Source organism: Aulonocara sp. 'chitande type north' Nkhata Bay, linkage group LG8, assembly GCF_057382095.1.
Source record: "Aulonocara sp. 'chitande type north' Nkhata Bay isolate Kocher_YH1m ecotype deep benthic linkage group LG8, A_spYH_male_GT1.1, whole genome shotgun sequence".
Taxonomy (NCBI): domain Eukaryota; kingdom Metazoa; phylum Chordata; class Actinopteri; order Cichliformes; family Cichlidae; genus Aulonocara; species Aulonocara sp. 'chitande type north' Nkhata Bay.
The window spans coordinates 21082636-21101720 of NC_141351.1; the positions used below are offsets into that span (position 1 = coordinate 21082636).

Genomic DNA, 19085 nt, shown 5'->3' on the forward strand with positions numbered 1-19085 from the left:
CAACAGAGCTCTTTGTCGACACTTCATTGACTGAATTTCCCTCCTAAATGCTTCTCTCCACTCAGGTCTGTCAGAAGTCTGGGGAAATCTCGTTGCTGAAGCAGCAGTTGAAGGAAGTGCAGAGTGAGTTAGCTCAGCGTGTGGGGGAGATCGTCTCACTGCGGGGTCAACTCAGGGAGACTCGTGGCGAGCTGACCAACACCCAGGTGCTGCTCCAGGAGGCCCACGGCACCATCCGAACTCGAACACTGGAGCTGGAGGTGTGTGAAAATGAGCTTCAGCGTCGCAAGAGCGAAGCAGAGCTACTCAGAGAAAAGGTAGGACGCCTGGAGGGGGAAATGGCTCATCTCCGAGATGCTCTGGTCAATCAAGGCCCGGGAAACAGACAGTGTCAGGTGTTTCAGGAAGCCGAGGAGCAGCTGCTCGCCTACGAGAGCGACGAAGCGAAGGCTCAGCGGCAGAGCAACACCGAGGCGCTGCAGAGCATGAAGGTGCAGATGGACAGGATGAGATCCGAGTTAGCTTTTGAGCGTCAAAAAGCTGAGCAGCAACTGGGAAGCTTTGAGGAGGAGCGCAAGATATGGCAGGAGGAAAAGGACAAAGTAATTCGCTACCAGAAGCAGCTGCAGCAGAACTATGTGCAGATGTATCGCAGGAACCGAGAGCTGGAGCAGCTCCTGCAGGAGCTCAGTTTGGAACTGGAAAGCAGAGATGATGATGAGGGCAGCGGCAATGAGATCAACTTTGATGAAATTGCCGCAACAGAAATTTGACCCTCGTATCTGTCCTTTGATTGTGTTTCTTTTTTTTCTTTTTTTTTAAATTTTGCACTACTGTAAGCTAATTGTCTTTCCTCCTTCATGTTCAGACAAGCATAAAAGTACTTAAAATGTAAAAAAAAAGTGGTGTTTCACACCTGCACCGCTTGATTTCTGCTTCATTGGTCTGGTCTACAAGTCTCACTTTAAAGCCACTGACCTTTAATTAGTTGTTAGCCCTCCACCTCAATCCTTTGCCCTTCTATTAATGTCTGTTAGTATTAACACCGACCAGATATAAGCATACGAGCCCTGGTCCTCTCACGCTTTTCAAAGTTCGTGGGAGATTTTGTTTGTGGGTGACTCACTTCTCTCATTCTCTCAACCTTTCGCTATCCTCCCCCTGTGTTGGTTATGACTCCACCTTCCCTGCTGGCTTTAGCACTCCCACTCTGTGTTAGTAGTCAGCTCTCATTAGTGCAGTTCATTTAGACGGAGCCCACGCTGTCGTCAGTGATTGTGGGATACCACACAATCAGGATGTCATGATAAGAGTGAGTGAATCAGAGCCTGGTGCTAATCGCTGACAGGTCTATCTTGTTGTTTTCCTCAGAACTAGTCAAGCTTTTATGCTAACTGTTCATGACCAACAAGTAAACTGTTGATCGTTCTCTACTTATTTTCACTGTAGCAACAAAAAACAAAACCCTAGTTTTTTTGTTGCCCAAATATGTTGTTTCTGGACATGTAATGATCTTGGAAAACAAACTTAAGGCTTCTTAAAAATGCACTCTGATAGTTTGGAAATACAAAGTGGACTATTAGTCTTTATTTATTTTATTTTATTTTTTCACATTTATACTATTACAAGGTGGATGCTCATATTAAAAATGGCCAATTAAAAAAAATCTAAAAAAAAAATTAGGTCAGCATTTGAGCAAGTAATCCCTGTGAGCCAAAAGCTCTGGCTTTTTAAAGTGCATGTCCTTAATATAGTCATATCTGGCACACATCAGCCCCAGCCACCTACTGTTCACACCTTCTGTTAGCGGTGGGCAGCCAATCAAAAGATCGCTTAGAGCTGCCTTAAGGCCCAGTATGAGATATTTGACAAGTATAACCCCAGGATTAACACTCGGTACAGCTGGAGCTGATTGCATCCACTTAAGACAATGCTTGTAGTTTCACCATGCTGCGTTCTGGTGTGATTTGAAGGTTCGCAAGGAATGGCAAAAAATTGTCAGAATTGACAGAGACATTCAACCAGTGTACTCCCCAGAGCTCGTAATGTGCACAATAGGTTCCCCTTATCCCTAAATTAATGGAGAGGGTGGAAGCCGTGTCATCAACATCTGTCTAGTCTTAATTCACAGTATTTAACAATGCCTGGAACAAATATTACTTTAACACCACTACACATATTAGCTTTAAGCTCGCACAGACACAAACATCTGTGCCACAGTTATCTCAAGATTGGATTAAATAACTCTCCCGGAGAGTAGCAGCAGAACATGAGGATAAAATCTTCCAAAACCTTAACAGGACAGTAACTTCATGATATCATTGCTTTAAAGATGATATTTACCAAAAAACATTAATGTCCCAAATCACTTCCTGTTTACTGTTCGATTTATAGTTTTTCTGCACCATACAGTGGCTTTAATTTCCAGATACGGAACAAAAACGATCTCCATGTCATGTTTACCTCTTTCTGTTACCAGTGCTGTAGTACAGTCAGTCACATCTTATTCAAATCTACGCTAAAAAGTGTGCTCACTCTTAGTAAAATGCTGAGCATGTGTTTTACGGGTGAGAAATAGCCCAGGACTCTGAAACTGAAGCAGCAAAATGGAGATTAGCCATGATTTATTTACTTATGTACACCTGTGCATAATCGTCTTGCTGTTTTTGCAAAAGCTAGACTGTCTTCATTTTGTTAGTGTTTGGTGGAAACACCGTTAACTTCTCCCTTAAGTTTAGGATCAAACTATTTTGGCTTTAAAGAAATATGACATCAGGACAATATGGATGATAATTTTGTCTGGTAATAAATCAAGCGCACCCCTGTCCTTTACAGCAGTGCAACTTCACTTCTATCCTAAAACCGAAAACAAATTCACCATTCAGTTCAGCTTGAACTAAATGGAGAGAGACAAACAAGAGTCTTTGGTCAACAAGCTCTAACTCCAGAACATGTTTGAAGTGAAAGGATCATCAGTGTTTGCCTGCAAACAGGATCTCTGAGGGTTTCTCATCTGGTCCTCTTTCAGTGATGGTTAACCGGATGTTTGCTGGTTATCTGCTACTGCTCTCCCTCTGGTCCAAAGAGGAGCAGCAGTTTTTGTAAGTTTAACTTAAAATGCACCAACTAGCCTGAAGGTCAAGGAAATCCCATGTGAAAAGCCCCCTTTTTTTTTAGGTTTAGCAAATTCACGGTTTTAAATCATCAATAATCATGTTAAATAATCAGGATTGCAAGATTTTGTCCAAAATTATCATGATTGTGGCTTTTGCCTAAATCGAGCAGCCTTATTTTGTGGTTGTGGACCTGCTGCTGAGCATGCAGAAGTAAATAAGGGAGAGGTTGTCAGTGTTGGGAATTAGATGCAGTGTTTTGGATCTCCTCAAACATCCAGATATTAAAGGGAAATCATAATGCCTAATTTCTTATATCACACAGTATATTGTGACTGTTTTTCCCCTTTATCATTGTTTTGTTTTTTAATCATAATTGGAGAAACTACTCTCAAAGAGGTCGTCGTTTTTCTGTGTGGATAAAGTGTTATGAACGTTTCCGTATTACTCATCGCTGAAATGGCGAGCTCTTGTACCAAGTGACGTTTTCGTTTAAAGTCAAACTAATTTTCCACCGACTGCTTGAATCTGTTTATTTACGCCCCTGTACCACAGGAGGAGACGCGTCCTGTTCCTCTCTCACTGCTGAGTGAATCATTATTATCCTCCATTATTATGTAAATAAACCTCACTTGTCCATAACATGATAAAGTTTTCTTCCAGAGATGTGTTCATCTCACAATAAAAGCATAGCCACTGTGAATAGACCAAAGCAATGTCCCACGTTCTATATTTTGCTCCTACAGATATGATGCCTGTATATTACTGTTTGTGTAGATGTTTGTTTTGGTTCCTCAGTATAATTTTATAATCCACAATATTTGTATGAAAACATTAAATGTATATTTTCATGCTGTACATTTCTTGAACAAACCCACTCTGGTTTTAATAATAAAAAAAGAGACAAAAGTTTAACAGCTGTGTCAGTTTGTATTTATTACACCAGGTCTTTCCTCCATGTACAGATGTATTTTCTCCCATTTTTAATTCTTTGTTTACATTTAGTATTTTCTGGTGTAACTTTTCAGAAATCCTTCTTGCTAGCTGCTGTCCACAGGAATATTGTGAATGGTCCGTGTCTGCCCTCTTCAGGTAGAAAATTGAATTTAAAGCCACCTTAACGTGGATTCTTATTAATATTCAGTCCACTGGGGCTTTCAAAGGCACTCAAAAGTTGAAGTTTGCCATCCTGCACAGTTTAAAATTCAGGAGCATAACCTACAGTTCTCCATCTGTTATGCACTAATGGATATTGGTCAAACAAGTTAAAAATGTTCTGGACGGGCACTGGCCCCAGGGTTGTGAAAAAGTGAGAGATTTCATTTGTACACAAACACAACTTTTTGGTTTGTTCATTTTCTCTTAAATATTATCTGCAGCTTTGCTTCAGTTCAGAAAGTTTCTGTGTCCTTGTTCCCAAATTTAACTTGAATGGCAAAAAATGCATACCAGTCCTCAGCAGTGTGTGTGCTGGTAAAAGTTTACCTGTGTCCAAGTTAAATTCCGGCAGCTGCTTATCACTGGATATTTTTTCTAAATCCACAAAAGCATCTCAGAGTCCTTTCAAAGATCTTTGGGGACTTTGACAACAAACTCCATGGGGTCTTTGGCCTTATTGCTGAAGGCTTTTCGGATTATGTCAACGGCATGCTGATGGGTGACCCCTTGCAGTGAAACAGCATCCACAGACACCAACTCAAATCCAGCCTGGGAAACAGAGGGAGATCCAGTCAGACACTGACAGAATAAATGCACTGAACTATATACACTCATTGGCAACTTCATTAGGTACACCTATTCAATTGTTTGCTTGCAAATATCTAATCAGCTAATCACACATGGCAGCAACTCAGTGCAAACCTAGAAATGAATGGGCTTCAGCAGCAGAAACCCACACAACATGCTACTCCTGTTAGGTAAGAACAGGAAACTGAAGCTGCAATTTGCTGCAATCACTAAAATTGGACAATAGAAGATTTCTGCCTGGTCTGATAAGTCTTCTTTCTATAAGATTTCTGCTTGGTACTGTCATGTTACCTTGAGAACTTCACAGGTGGAGGCAGCTCCTCCAGGAAAGATCTTCTCAATCTTCACCACCGGCTGAACCTTTGACTCCATCCCACCAGATATACTGATACCTGCAGCATCACAGCAGCACAAGTCAGAGGCGTACTTGGAGGCATACATAAACAATGTCATATTTAATCTAAATATAGGAAGTAAATACAAAAATGTATGTCATACAGTTAGTATTTTCCAGTGTTTTCCACAGGATCAATCAATTCCATGCATACTGTTGCAACACAATGCGTTCTTGCAGCTCGGCATTATGTTTTGAGAGCCAGGGTATCGAGGGGCAGGCTACCACATGAAAATCAAGCATGTCAGCTTGTTTCCAGCCTCAGATTTTTTTAGAAACACATTTCACTGGATTATTTTTCTGATATGTGATAAACATTTGCAATTGAAATGATTTTTAATTTTCACTTTGATATGTGAGAGCAGACTGCACACATTGTTTTTCCAATTGTTTTTAAATGGCTGAAGGAGAAGGCTGTATACCAAGCATCTCTTGCTCAGAAGCATTACTAAAAATTACTTCCATTATTCTGTAATTAGTCGCATGAAAGTTTATAATGCCTCAGTTTAACTTGGTTTGGGAAACTAGGTACAAAGTTATTCTGAATGTGAGAGTGGCATCAAATAAAGTTACTTACCCAGAGACTGTTTGGTCTTGGAGATGCTGACAGTTCGGAGCTCATACTCCTGTTTGGAGTCGCTGCCATTGATCCTGTCCTCAGAAGAAGCCTGATGACCGTTCACCTGTTCACTCCCCAGTTTCTGATTTGAACCAAACACCTGCGACAATAAAGGCCGACTCCTGCGAGCAGCGCTCTGCAGCGTAAACACAGCTTCTTTACTCCTGTCCCCACTTTTCTCCTTTTTGCCTTTAGAGCGACTGTTTCTTAACGGCGGCCGTCCCTGTTCTAAGTTCGTATCTCCCTTATCTGAAGTAGAGTGCAGCGACACCTCATCAAAATGGACGGAGCGAATCGTGCCGATCTCTGTCTGGAGAGGCGGCCTGGAGTCGGTGCTGCGGGCCAGCAGCCAGTTGGGGAGCACTGGACTGGCAGCTGGAGGTCTGAGGTCTCTGGACTCTGTGTTGTATACATCCACCGGTATGTCCAGCAGAGGTGTGAAGGACCTGGAGGTGTGGAGCCTGTCTTTGGACACACGGGGCCCAGTCAAGCTGAGCTTCTCCAGCTCCTCCAGCAGGTGGCCCTCCTTCTCCACCTCCTCAGCACTGTGGAGCTCAAAGCCTCCCCGGTAATCTAGAAGGAGAACAAATGTTGTTACAGGAACTATTTTCAAGTTCAATACACTTTCACTTCAGGCTGAGGTTTGAAAATGTTTCACAGTTGAATGGAAAGTATGGAAGCCCATTTAACCCCTCCAAAGATCTCAAACCTTTTCAATCAAACATAAATAACAATAAAAGAGGTTAAACAATAGTGCCAATAAACACTGTTTTACTTTTCCAATATAAAAATCACATTCATCAACATAGTTTTACTTCATTGGTCCTTTCATCCCTCCTTGAGTGGATTTATGTCTCACCAATATGCTTAAAGAAAAAAAAAGAATTTCATCCTTAGAAAAGCTAGACCGAGAAAAGGTCTAGCAGTGGAGGTGCTGACCTGGGATGGGAGTGATGAGGCGCCGTTTTGGTGTTCGACCAGAAATGGGAGAGCGAAGAGGAGGAGTCCGGACTACAATGGAAAGATAAGACAAATGCAACTTTACAGAAAGGTGGTAAATGGTGATAAGACAAAGAGTAAAATAATCATATTTTACAGGACATAGAATTTCTGGGCCTACTGAGGTCCTACTAAACTGTGTTAAGTTAATGCTAATTTTTGGGCTAACTGAAAAGATACGGTTTGTAATATCAGAAAACAACTCTGACTCTGATGGTGCTCGAATATCATGATCAGATAATTCTCATACACACCTGAGCGATACTTGAGGATATCGTAGGCCTCGGCTTCAATGGCAGTCACCATGTTATTGAATACACTCAGATCAGAAGGAGGAAGCAGCATTCTGAGACACGTGGATGAACAAAAAATACGCTGAGTCATTGTTCTTACATCTTTAATTAGTCTTCAGCTCCTCAATGAGCAACATTTGGATTTCAGTTTGAGATGGTTATCCTGAAAAATCCTTCAGCCTCTCTGGAAACATTTCCAACGCCATTGTTTCCCTGTCCTTACCTCACTTCTCTAAGCAGCAGCAGCTTTTCAGGTCGGTCCAGCACAACCAGCAGTTGACGTATCAGATTTTCCACTGAACAATCTGCTACGTACTGAGAGAGTAAATACATTTAGTAAGCATTTAGCAGCTTTTATTACTTCCTTACATTTACAAGTGGACACTGAAACAAACTGTCCAAATGGGCCATTCTCACACCCAGGGCGTCAAAGCTGCTGGCTTGGGAAGGTGTCCTTTAGCATCTTTGCCCTGACACACCAACTTATGACATCAGTGAGACAGTACTTCACAGTTATCCTGTGATTTTACACCATGCATGGTTAATGTTGCAAACTGGCCTGTTTTCATGCCAATGAAAAATCCCTAAACAATAAAATGTTCTTTTCTCCTTTCTCACTGTGTAGAAATGTTCCAATATCACAAACACAAAGTAATTGTACATACAAATTTACCACTGGATTAAAGACACCTGCACACCAGCCTATTTTGTTCTTACCAACATGCGTATGTCAGTGAATCAGAAACACAGTAAATATATGGAAAAATTAACTGAAACTATCATGTCTGAGGAGGACTGTGAAGAAGATCCAGTTTTCCTAAGTGTTTCTGTGGAATGGATGGCAGTAAAACACAGCCTGACTTTCATCATATGTGCACTCATGATCTAAGGTAGTTTGAAATTTAGTTGGAGAAAACAAACAAATTCAGCTAAGAAAATATTAATGAATCCTGGGTTTTGTTTTGTTTTTTGTTAAAACATTGTTACACATTTTTAGCGGCATCTGACAAAAAGGCATTTATTACTCCCTTGGATGAGGACACTACAGAGGTCAACACACAAACACTCAGTATGCCTGCAGATTTTAACTCAGCGTCCTACCCTTCTGCACGTCTTCATTACAGCAGCCACTTCCTCCTCAGTCAGCAGCCTGCGGGCCATGTCCTCCACCACTCCAAGCATCTCTGAATTTGGCATCTCACCAGCCCGTCCTCCATCTAAAAACATTGCAGAGTGGAATCAATATTGAGTATGTGTGTCTAAATCAGGCAACCACCAAAGACTTCAATCCGGCCCACTGGATGGTACCGGGAAACGTAAAGAGGGGATTAAACTTAGTACTTCTTAACTGTATTTTCATAAGTTTTATTGCTTTTCTTGCTGATAAAGACCTCCCCCATGACAATTCACCATACACCAAAGTAATTAGCTAATAAATAAACAATTAGATGCCTGAAAAGTTCCTGTTTTTTCCACTGCCCAGTGATTGTTTCAGTTTGTCTGTTTGCTAGCAGGATTACTCAAAAAGAATAAAGTGAGGTGTGTGTGGAAATTATACTAGAGGTGGTGCTTGATCCAACAAAGTGATCTAGGAAAAAACGATTCTTTCTGTGACAAATTGGAACATATTTCACATAATTTCTTCAAAAATAAACTTAAAATAAAATAAGAAAAATTGGAAGATATCTTGATATAAAGGAAACATCACAAACAAAAAATTTGAATCTATGGACTCAAATCACATGCGATATGAAGACATTTTCAGCCTTGACAGGTATCTGCTGTCTATTTGCTTCATGTTATTTCTCGTTTGCTGTGTTAATTGCAGAAGATATTTCAGCATCTTCGCTGGCCGCACATCTCATTTTCAGTTTGATATAATGTGAATGTCACTGTAGCAATGAAAAGCAAGGCAGTTACCTTTCCCAGCCTTGTCTTTGGATGGGGACTTTGAACGCCCCCTTGAAGTGTCTCTCTTCCGTCCACCCTTGAAAAGCAAGTTAACGAAGGTCTTCGAGCGCTGCAGGGTGCTCTTCTCCTCGGGGTCCTTTCCTTTCTGCTTCTTCTCTTTTTTCTGCTTTATCTCTATGGTGGGGTAGTAACAGAAGGTTATTTACTGTACCGTTTAACCATTTCATTTTGATATATTTCACTCTGCTTCACTTTCACCTGACACAGTCACTTGGCTCTGTGACCTGGTGATGGGTCGGCTTGGCCTGCTAAGAGCCAGCAGCACGGCTGTTTTGGGAGACAATTTCTTCCCTTTGCTCTCCTCTCCACGAATCACCGTGTCTTTGAGCAGAGTGGTCCGTCCCAGGCTGCGAGTGGTGTCTGTCCCAGATCTCAGAGGTAGATCTGTCTGAATGGCAGTCTCTGTCTGCTCTGACTCAGACCTGAACATAAGAACTATCAGCATCACATGTGGTGTGGTCTGCAGAAGAACTTTAGCTTGAGTGCTTCTAAAGGGGAAACAAACCAGACACAGACCTCTGGTCCTCGGTGGAGATGCACACGTCCACCATGTCAGAACCAAATGGCAGGCTAGGCGGGAACATGACCTGCGACAGGCCGCTCAGAGAGCTCACCGGAGTCCCAGATGACAGAGAAGAGGCTGAAGAGGATTCTGAGCCCTGGGAGGAAGACTTCTGAGTACCATTGGCCACTAATAAAGAAAGATTAAAAGATTTAAAAGGATAAATTCACTCTGATATAAACAGAACAGAAGAAAACTTTAGAAGAAAAAAAAACATACATACATTTATTAAGCCATCTGTATTCTGCCACCATCTCCTTATAAGCAGGGTACCGTCCTGCTTCCTGTGAAGATAGGGTCACAGATATGCAAATAGATACAGTAGAAACAGTTAAACTTTTATGGGATCACTATATTTGACAAAGTGTAACCGGAGAACCACACGCCCAAAAACCTACATGACGAACACGTTTCCTTTCCAGACTTTCTAGTAATCTTTGATAGTTGGGATGGTTTCTAACTGTAGGATCTGTTTCAGTTACCAAAGTAAAAGATCTCCCAAACAAAAAAGTTGCACAATACACCGGCTCTATGCTTTGATCAGCACCTGATCCCAGCTGCCTGGTGAATAATGCACATGGCCTGGCTATTTTTCACAGTGCGAAACCCAAGCTCCGACAAGTTAAGTGAGTGAGGAATATTATGACTGCATGCCAGCTGTCGGCTCTGCCACACTAACTGCTGCTATATCGACCACGTAGCCATGCGACTGGAGTAGTTTGTGTTTGTGAGAGAATTCAAGATGAAAGTCAGGTAAGAGGTTAGAAAGGTGATACATGTCGGATCATCTGAAAGAGGCTTTAATGAAAGGGCTGGCATGCTTCCCATAAAAAAGACCGACTGCAGAACACAACGAGGCATCTTTAAGTTGTTAAGATTTTATTTAGCAGCAAACATCCAACTGAGACAGCTTTACTTCTACTAACACAATGTCAGGGCTGTGGATACAGCTAGGCATATGGTTTATTGACATCTTTTAATCAAAAGTATATATCTCAAACAGACCATAACATAACTTTATAGCTACTTTAAGCCTGGGCTCAAAGCAATACACTGTGCTGTAGGCACCTCTTTTCAGGTCAGCAACTTTCTGAAGCCTCAGTTTCCCAAATTAAGCCACTATGAAGCAAGATTTTCATCTTATCCTGGTAACTTCAGGGTTCACCCTGGGTTATCAGTGTCAATTTAAGACTTAGAATCACTGGCTTTGGCGTGACAGTTAGTATAATTTTATAATTATATAAAATTAGAACTATATAATTATATTAACTATAATTATGTAGTTAATCTAATTATATATTTTTAGAATTATATTAACTGTTTGTGTACCAGATTAAAAACCGAAACATTTTCTAGAGGCTATGACGTTCTTTGCATTTAACAAGCAATGTATTCTGCAATTTATGTCATACATCACCACCCTCACCTTGATGGTCAGCATAACATGTGTGTGACTCTTCAGGACCTCAACAGCACTGCTGTGGCTGATGTCCTCAAAGCTCACTCCATTGGCAGCCAGAATCTGGTCCCCCATCTTAATTCCGTTTTGCTCAGCCAGACCACCAGGATCCAATCTGGGACAATGAGACAAGCAAGGGCTTAAATGATGAACTGTGTCAGTATTTTGAAGCTCAAATACCAAATGCGTATCAGCTGCTGTTTGGATTTGGAGCTGTTGGTTTAACAAAAAGCAAGACTCTGAAACATTCTGAGTAGTTCTACGTCATTACTTGTACATTTTAGAAGAAAATGATCCTCAGATGAGTCAACAATAAAAACTTATTGTTTATTGCAGCGATATATTAGTGGCAGAGATTTTTTTATTGACTAAATAAACAGAAAGAAAAACATACAAAAAAATTACGCTATGAGAGGAGTGCATGTCAAAAGTTGGGCATTCAGGCATGTTTCAAACTTCCTTCTTCCCTTTTTAATTCCATTTAAATTTTATGAACATGCTTCTTTCTTTCTTTCTCTAGCAGGTGTACGTACTTGGAGACATAGATGCCCAGACCAAACTCCTGTCCCCCACGGATGTTGAAACCCAGGCAGTAGTCATCAGAGGTGGTGTAAAGGTGGACAATCCTTTGCAGGGCGCTGCCTGAGCTGGCCTCAGAAGGCGTCCGTCCACTCTCCTCCACCACCATACGCCTGTGAATCAGGTCCACCCTAAAAAAGTAACAGCACACCTCACTGCTGATCACTACAGGGAAAAAAATCTGACAGATTTTTTAAAAATAATTTTTGGGGAATAAACATGAATAGGAATACTGCTTTATTACCAGGTAGTTTTCTCCTTGGAGTAGCGGATACCAGGGACTTTGCCAACACGTCTCACCACCATCCTTAGCCTGTTGTTGCCCGTCAGCACCTTCACAGCACTGCTCATGGTGATGCTCTCCAGGCTGATGCCATTCACCTCCACCAGTTTGTCACCTACGAGCAGGCCTGCTGCCTCTGAAAACAAGCACACAAATAAAATACTGTGAGTAACAAACACAGCAAATGTTTATTCTGTGCACTCTCACATCTCTGGCTACATCTATTTATTTCCACAGAGACTAAATTAATCTTACCTGCTGCACTGTTGTCCTCTACCTTACTGACAAAGATGCTGAGACCATGTTCTGAGCCTCCACGCACACTGAATCCAAGCTTGCCGTCCACACACTTATCCACTGTGATTGTGTGGAGGTCCTCGCTATCATCACCACCTAAAGTGTTTAAAGTCAAAAGTTGTTGGTGATTGAGGTGAATATTTCAACGGGGTCAAGTATCTACGGAGTTTGTAATTAAAAACATTTTTGGCCAGTTTTCAGAAATAAAATTTTTCATTCCAGGTCTGCTTTTATGTTTAAAAATGCTGCATTATCTCATTAAACATACTCCAATTAGCATAAATTAGCATCTTGCATTACAACATGCAGAAAAATCAAGACCTTTTTCTTTCTCTTAGTATAAAAGAAGACATGTTACAGAAGCACAATAGCCCCAAATATTAAACCTAATCTGCAGTGCCTGTGCGTTTGTCCACAGAATTTAATTCTCGTGATTGTAAGCTTGAGTATAAAAGTGTTGTGGATTCATGTTGTGAGACTTATGCTTGGTTTAATGTATTGATAACAGAATGCTAAAACTATTTGTCCGCCCTCTATGACTAATAAATTAGAAGGAATCACTGTTTAGTCATCAGGAGTGTTACAAACTGCACTACACCAGCAGCCAGCTTGACTGCTCCTTACCATCCACAGGAGAGTTGATGAGGATGACCCGACCCATTGGTGAGGAGGATCGGATTCCACGCCGGCGCTGCTCCTTCTTCCGTAAGAGGTTGCGCGTAGCTGTGTGTGACCCTTGGGTCCCTGGGGTCTTCTCTCTGCGGGATGGGTCTGACGACTGAGCCATGGAGGCTGGCGGGGTCTCCTTTCACACACTCTCAGCTCCACGCAGAGGACTCTACAGGAGCACAGAGCAGACGGATTGTCTTGTATTCCCTGCATGGTGATACTGCATTATACTCACATTTAAGAGAACTTCAAATCACTCGAATGTGCAGTGGTGTAAACTGGATTTTACTCACTGAGGTTGGCTGTTTTCCCACATGATAAGTGACTCTTTTGCTTCCTGGAGTCACACTCTGGCCCATTCCTGCCCATGTTGCATTGTTCTCACCTGTCTGAGTCTCAGAACCAAATCAATATTGGATGCATGAATAAAAACTTGCACATCATATGAATACACCATAATGCATTTGGATGTAAAAGAAACAAATAAACAAAAACCTGTCGAACATATGGAGCTACCAAATTCTTTCCAAATCAGCTCAGGAAAGGTTCACTCTTAGCTATTCTTGCTGCAGAAGGTGAGGTAAGAAATAGGATTTAACTGGTTTATTTAAGTCCTGTCTGACCCACTTAAGAGTCACGAAGTCACATGGTGCTGATGCCATGGTTACATGTCACTAAGAGTTACCATCTTGGGGTTCCCCCTGAGCGCCTCACTGAGCTTCAGGACCAAGGACAGCGACGCTAAATAACGTCAAAAGTTACGTCAAACGGCCAAATTTAAGTTTAGCATATAAATATTCAAATGAGAAAACGTGTAATAAACGTGCTCTGCGTCTTAATTTAATCCAGCTTCTATAGTATCTAAAACGTCAGTGCTAAATTTGGATATTTTTTGCAATATGGTGTCTGAGAAAATAAAGACGCGTAAATAAATACCTACCACTCATTTCGTGCTCTGAACACCGCTGACTTCTTCTAACGTTTTCTGCTTAAGTACAACCAGGCACTACGAAGCTTCCACTCTATCCTTTCTATTCACCCCATATTCTTTAAATTAAAACAACCAACTCTGCTGTTTCGTATACCTGAGTCTATGTTTGTGGGAAATGACTCAACGCACCTGGCCTGGACATTTCTGGCGTCAACAAAGCCCCGCCCCCACAATCCGTCCATTGGCTGGATTGCGTTGAATTGAGAGTGCTTTATTGGACGCATAACACGCCAATCAAATGACATTGCATAACAGCCAAACTAGCCATACCTATCAAATAAAGGTAGTAAACTGCAAGTAAATCACACAAGTAATAGTTGGATATATTAATTAAAAGGAAATTCTAATAAACTCAATATACCTAAGCACCATTTATATTTATTCTATATTTATTATATTTATTTTACTGTAACACTGTGGTTTAAGTTGGTTTTCAGGATCAGATCAACAGTAATGCAACCAGAAAAAACGAACTAAGTATGTGTGTCAAAGCTAAATTTATATTTATTATACATGTATAAATTATATATTGCTTGCTTTTAATTGAGGATTTCTCCAGTACTACTCCCTGAGTAAGAATGCAGGCATTTAGAATAGAATAGAATAGAATTCAACTTTATTGTCATTGCACATGCACAGGTACAGGGCAACGAAATGCAGTTTGCATCCATCCAGAAGTGCTTTAGTGATATAGATATATTACAATATATATTAGCAATAATATAGATATGTGAGTATATTACAGAAATGGGTCTGTTATGGTATGTTATAATGTACACGGTATGAAGTATGTTGTGAATATTCTATAACTATAAGTATGTACAGGCTGTAGTGAGTACAAGCTATGTACAGGCTATGAACAGGATATAAATATGAAAAACTATACAGAATATGAAATAAATAACTTTAAAGAAATCTGAGATATACAGTTATACAGAAATGGGAACTATGCAAGTTGTAAACAGTTGTAGGATTAAAGATTATCGAATGTACAGAATGATTATTTACACAGAGCTATACAGTAGTGCAGTTAAGATAAGTGAGGGTGTAGATAGTTTCTACAGAGGCTATATAAAGTGCTAGTGGTTGTGAGTGGTGGTTCAGTCCGTGTTATTATTGTGTGTTTGAGGGTACAGTTGTCCATTGTGGGTGTGTGTATGTTCAGTCCATGTTTTAACGTGGGTCAGATGTCAGGAGGCAGAGTTCAGGAGTCTGACAGCTGTGGGGAAGAAGCTGTTCCGGTACCTGGTGGTCTTAGTCCGGAGGCTCCTGTGGCGCCTCCCAGAGGGCAGGAGGGTGAAGAGTCCATGTGATGGGTGACTGGGGTCTTTGATGATTTTGATTGATTGATTGATTGGTAATTTATTTCAACATGTGAACAATATACAAGTACATTTAGAAAAGAAATAAGAGAGAAAAAAAATACTATACAAATTACATACAAAAAACATTCTGATTAATTTACATGTTGAAAGGGAGTGGGAAGAAGTATACACTTATTTAATCCCACCCCTGTCCCATAAATTATCAGTGAATATTTAGTCAGCTTCCTTACTGATATAATTTGTAATAAAAATAGTGAACAGATTTCTGATATACTATATACTATAATATCACATCATGAATTTTTTGTTTGTTTGTTTTTAAATAGAGACATTCACTTAATTTAAATATTTTCCTTTTCTTTATAGATCGAGAAGATCGTATTTTTATAACTCTTTTTGAACAGTTTTATGTTTGGACATTGCTTTAATTCCATATTCAGTTTGTTCCATAGTTTCACTCCTTGAACAGAAACACAAAAGCCTTTTCTTGTAGTACGTACCTTCATTGTTTTGAAGTTACAAAAACCCCTTAAATTATAACTTCCTTCTTTCAAAAAAAACATACTCTGAATATTACCTGGCAGTTCTTTATTTTTTGCTTTGAATAGAATTTGTGCTGTTTGGAATTTCACTATATCGTCAATTTTCAATATTTCAGACTGCAAAAATAGTGAGTTTGTATGTTCCTATAACCTGCATTGTGGATGATTCGAATTGCTTTCTTTTGAAGAGTAAAAAGTGAATGTAATGTGGTTTTATAGTTATTGCCCCAGACCTCTGCACAATAGCTTAAGTATGGTGAAACCAGTGAACAGTAGAGAATATGAAGTGATGTTCTGTCGAATACCTGTTTTGCCTTGTTTAGTACTGCAATGCTTCGTGATACTTTGGAATGAATATATCTTACGTGAGCTCTCCAGTTAAGTTTTTCATCTATTATTACCCCCAGAAATTTATTTTCACTGACTCTTTCAATATCAACACCATTTATTTGAATCTTTGCATTTGTATTTAAACTACTATTTCCAAATAACATCAGTTTAGATTTATTCATTCATTCATTTATTTTCCCAGCCCTTTTCAGACACCGCTTCCTGTAGATGTCTTTTATGGCAGGAAGTGGTGCTCCGGCGATGCACTGGGCAGTTTTCACGACCCTCTGCAACGCCTTCCGGTCCGAGGCAGAGCAGTTCCCGTACCAGACTGTTATACAGTTGGTCAGGATGCTCTCGATGGTGCAACGATAGAAGTTCACCAGGATGTCTGAGGACAGGTGGTTCTTCCTCAGAGTCCTCAAGAAGAAGAGGCGCTGGTGAGCCTTCTTGACCAGCTTGGAGCAGTTGGTCGTCCAGGTGAGATCCTCGGAGATGTGGACTCCCAGGAACTTGAAGCTGCTCACACGCTCCACAGCCGTCCCCTTAATGTGGATGGGTGGATGTGGGTCAGCATTCCTCCTGTAGTCCACTATGAGCTCCTTGGTCTTCTCGGTGTTAAGAAGCAGGTTGTTTGTGTCGCACCACTCAGCCAGACGATCCACCTCCTCCCTTTAGGCGGCCTCATCGTTGTCACTGATGAGGCCAATCACCGTGGTGTCATCTGCAAACTTAATGATGGTGTTGGAACCATCAGCAGGTCTGCAGTCGTGGGTGAAGAGGGAGTAGAGGAAAGGGCTCATCACACAGCCTTGTGGTACACCGGTGTTCATCGTGATTGTAGATGAGCAGCGGTTATCCAGCCAGACATGTTGGGGGCGGTTGGTCAGGAAGTCCAGTAACCATTTGCAGATGAGGGAACTGATGCCCAGGTCTGTCAGTTTCCTGATGAGTTGTGAGGGGTGGATTGTATTGAATGCTGAACTGAAGTCTATAAACATTTAATTGCTTTTTAAAAATGTGAAAATACAATTTCTTATTGCCAAAACTGCAAACATTTCCATGAAATTTTAAAAGCTATGAACTAGAAATAACTTTTAATAGCTTGACATGTTATGAACAGCCTGTTTTCCTACTCCATATACAGTCAAAGGAGCTTGCAAAGAAAAGCGTCTGGACTTCTTTAAGTTACTTGAAGACGTTTCACCTCCCATCCGAGAAGCTTCTTCAGTTCTAAGGTCAAATGGTGGAGAGTCCCAGATATAAACCTAGTGGGAGTATCCCCCCACAGAGGGACAAAAGGACCCCCTGATGATCGTCTGAGCCAAGGTGTGAAACTGGGTGTGGGTCCCAATCAGCCAGAGTTTCGGGTGAGTTCATTGTGAAACCTGGCCCCACCTTATCATGAGAATACCTGAGATCAGTAGCGTGTATTTTGTATGTTCAGTGGAGACATGTCATGTCAGTTGTTGTTCTACTAGTAGAAACAACAGTGACAGTTTTTTCCTGGGCCCAGTAAATTGATGCCATTCTTGCTTGACCCATGCTGTCAAAAGGTTTGGTCTTCTCTGAACCCAGGAATTCAATATTTAGCCATTCTCTCTTATTTAGGGCATAAATACTTCTTACAGTTAGCTGTGGGGGTGCACAGGGAGAAAGCTTGAGCTCTGAAATGGCAGAATCCTTTGTTCTGTGCTCAGGTTTCTCTTGCGCCATTTCACTGCAAGAGTGCAAACCAATGGAACTGGGTCCATGACTCTCATAGATCAGTTCATCATCATCGTTGCTTCTGACATTTTTTTCTGTCTGAGCCGATGGCTGCACAGATGTATATCGTTCACGAGCTTTTTCAGCTATATATGATGCAATATGTGGAAAAATATTTTCCACAGCATATGTGGGAACCACACCAAGAATAGTGTCTATGTTTGCAGAGCAAATGGGTTTAACTAAAGCCGGTGGTTGTGCAGTGGCTGAAAGGCACTTGCTCCACTCACTGTTGGAATTTCTAGTTGGACTGCTGTGAGTTTTGATTGCAATTAAAAGTATTTTTTGTCGTCCGCTGAAAAAAACTGAAACCTTCATGTTTATGAAGTAGTTACATAAGAGAGTTTGTGTTGCCAGTATTTAGGTTTGTTTTTATTTTTTTCTTATACCAGCGATGGTCTCAAAGCTTCTGGTTCTATTGTGCCATAATGGTCACTTTGAAAGTGTGCTGTCCTTTGGATGTTTGCCTTCTCTTCACCCTTCTTTTTTTTTCTCATCCATGTGCTGTACTCATCATCTCTTCTGCTCTCTCCTCCTGTGAGGAATACAGTCAGTATGTGTCAGAAAAGCCAAATCTCTAATATCTGATGTGATTATTAGGTTATTATCTCATAGATTTTCTCTGCCTATTTTATACAGTGACCCAATCAAGAAATATCAGCTATCAGAAAAGCAACATTTGAATGGACTATTTCATGCCATAGTCCTATTTGACATTGTTTTTTTTAACTGGGATGTTTTCGTCTACATTTGATTTATTACATACAATTCATTCTCTGTAGTGGCATTAAATATATATTAATACAGCTTGAGCAATTGATCAATGTTTCAGTCATTATGCAAATGTCCTGTTTATAAGGTTGAGGAAAGCTACATTGAGAGCATCTCCCAACCTTTGTCCAGTTTAACAAGATCAACTTTTTGGGATTGCCCTACGGGATGATTGTGGTGACGGACTACTAGTCTATTGTGCGCTGCACACGTGGGTTTGAATCCCATCCTTGTTGCTGTACTTGGGTCTTCAATCATTTGGGATGTGGTGAATTACATCCTGGGTCACTTCTGTTATACTTCAAAGATCAAACACAGGAAGATATCTGTCTCTGCTGAAGAAAAACAAACAAACATGACCTCATGCACAAATGA

At 40.8% G+C, this 19085-nt stretch overlaps 2 protein-coding genes across 7 annotated transcripts in view; one reads left to right on the forward strand and one right to left on the reverse strand.

The window, feature by feature from the left end:
• The window catches only part of LOC147323704 (leucine zipper putative tumor suppressor 2 homolog), a 45435-nt gene extending 41407 nt beyond the window's left edge, over positions 1-4028 (forward strand). For all 3 annotated transcript variants that reach the window (XM_086304241.1, XM_086304242.1, XM_086304243.1), the window contains one exon: positions 66-4028. In XM_086304241.1, the coding sequence (XP_086160367.1) occupies positions 66-773 (708 nt within the window). In that variant the 3' untranslated portion in view covers positions 774-4028. The remainder of the gene's footprint in view (positions 1-65) is intronic.
• Positions 4029-4035: 7 nt separating this feature from the next.
• Positions 4036-14135, reverse strand: LOC147323705 (PDZ domain-containing protein 7-like). Of its 4 annotated transcripts, none has more exons than XM_086304247.1 (18): positions 13925-14135; positions 13278-13373; positions 12940-13153; positions 12274-12411; positions 11980-12154; positions 11690-11866; positions 11124-11271; positions 9921-9981; positions 9652-9826; positions 9334-9557; positions 9085-9249; positions 8266-8381; positions 7388-7479; positions 7126-7217; positions 6812-6883; positions 5831-6445; positions 5151-5251; positions 4036-4820 (listed from the first exon to the last, which is right to left on the reverse strand). In XM_086304247.1, exons 3-18 carry the CDS (start codon positions 13100-13102, stop codon positions 4677-4679), a joined length of 2658 nt encoding a protein of 885 aa, XP_086160373.1. In that variant the 5' UTR covers positions 13103-13153; positions 13278-13373; positions 13925-14135; the 3' UTR covers positions 4036-4676. The 4 variants fall into 4 exon arrangements, with proteins under 4 accessions (XP_086160373.1, XP_086160371.1, XP_086160370.1 ...); XM_086304245.1 differs by having other exon boundaries at positions 13278-13379; XM_086304244.1 differs by having other exon boundaries at positions 13278-14135.
• Positions 14136-19085: the final 4950 nt, after the last annotated feature.

Coding starts and splice junctions, on each gene's coding strand:
- LOC147323705 (XM_086304247.1), bottom strand. CDS start 13,102: ATGGCTCAGTCGTCAGACCCATCCCGCAGAGAGAAGACCCCAGGGACC. Junction 11,272..11,689: donor CTGGGCATCTATGTCTCCAA/GTACGTACACCT, acceptor TCATTGTCCCAG/ATTGGATCCTGGTGGTCTGG. Junction 7,218..7,387: donor CTGCTGCTTAGAGAAGTGAG/GTAAGGACAGGG, acceptor CACGTGTCTCAG/AATGCTGCTTCCTCCTTCTG.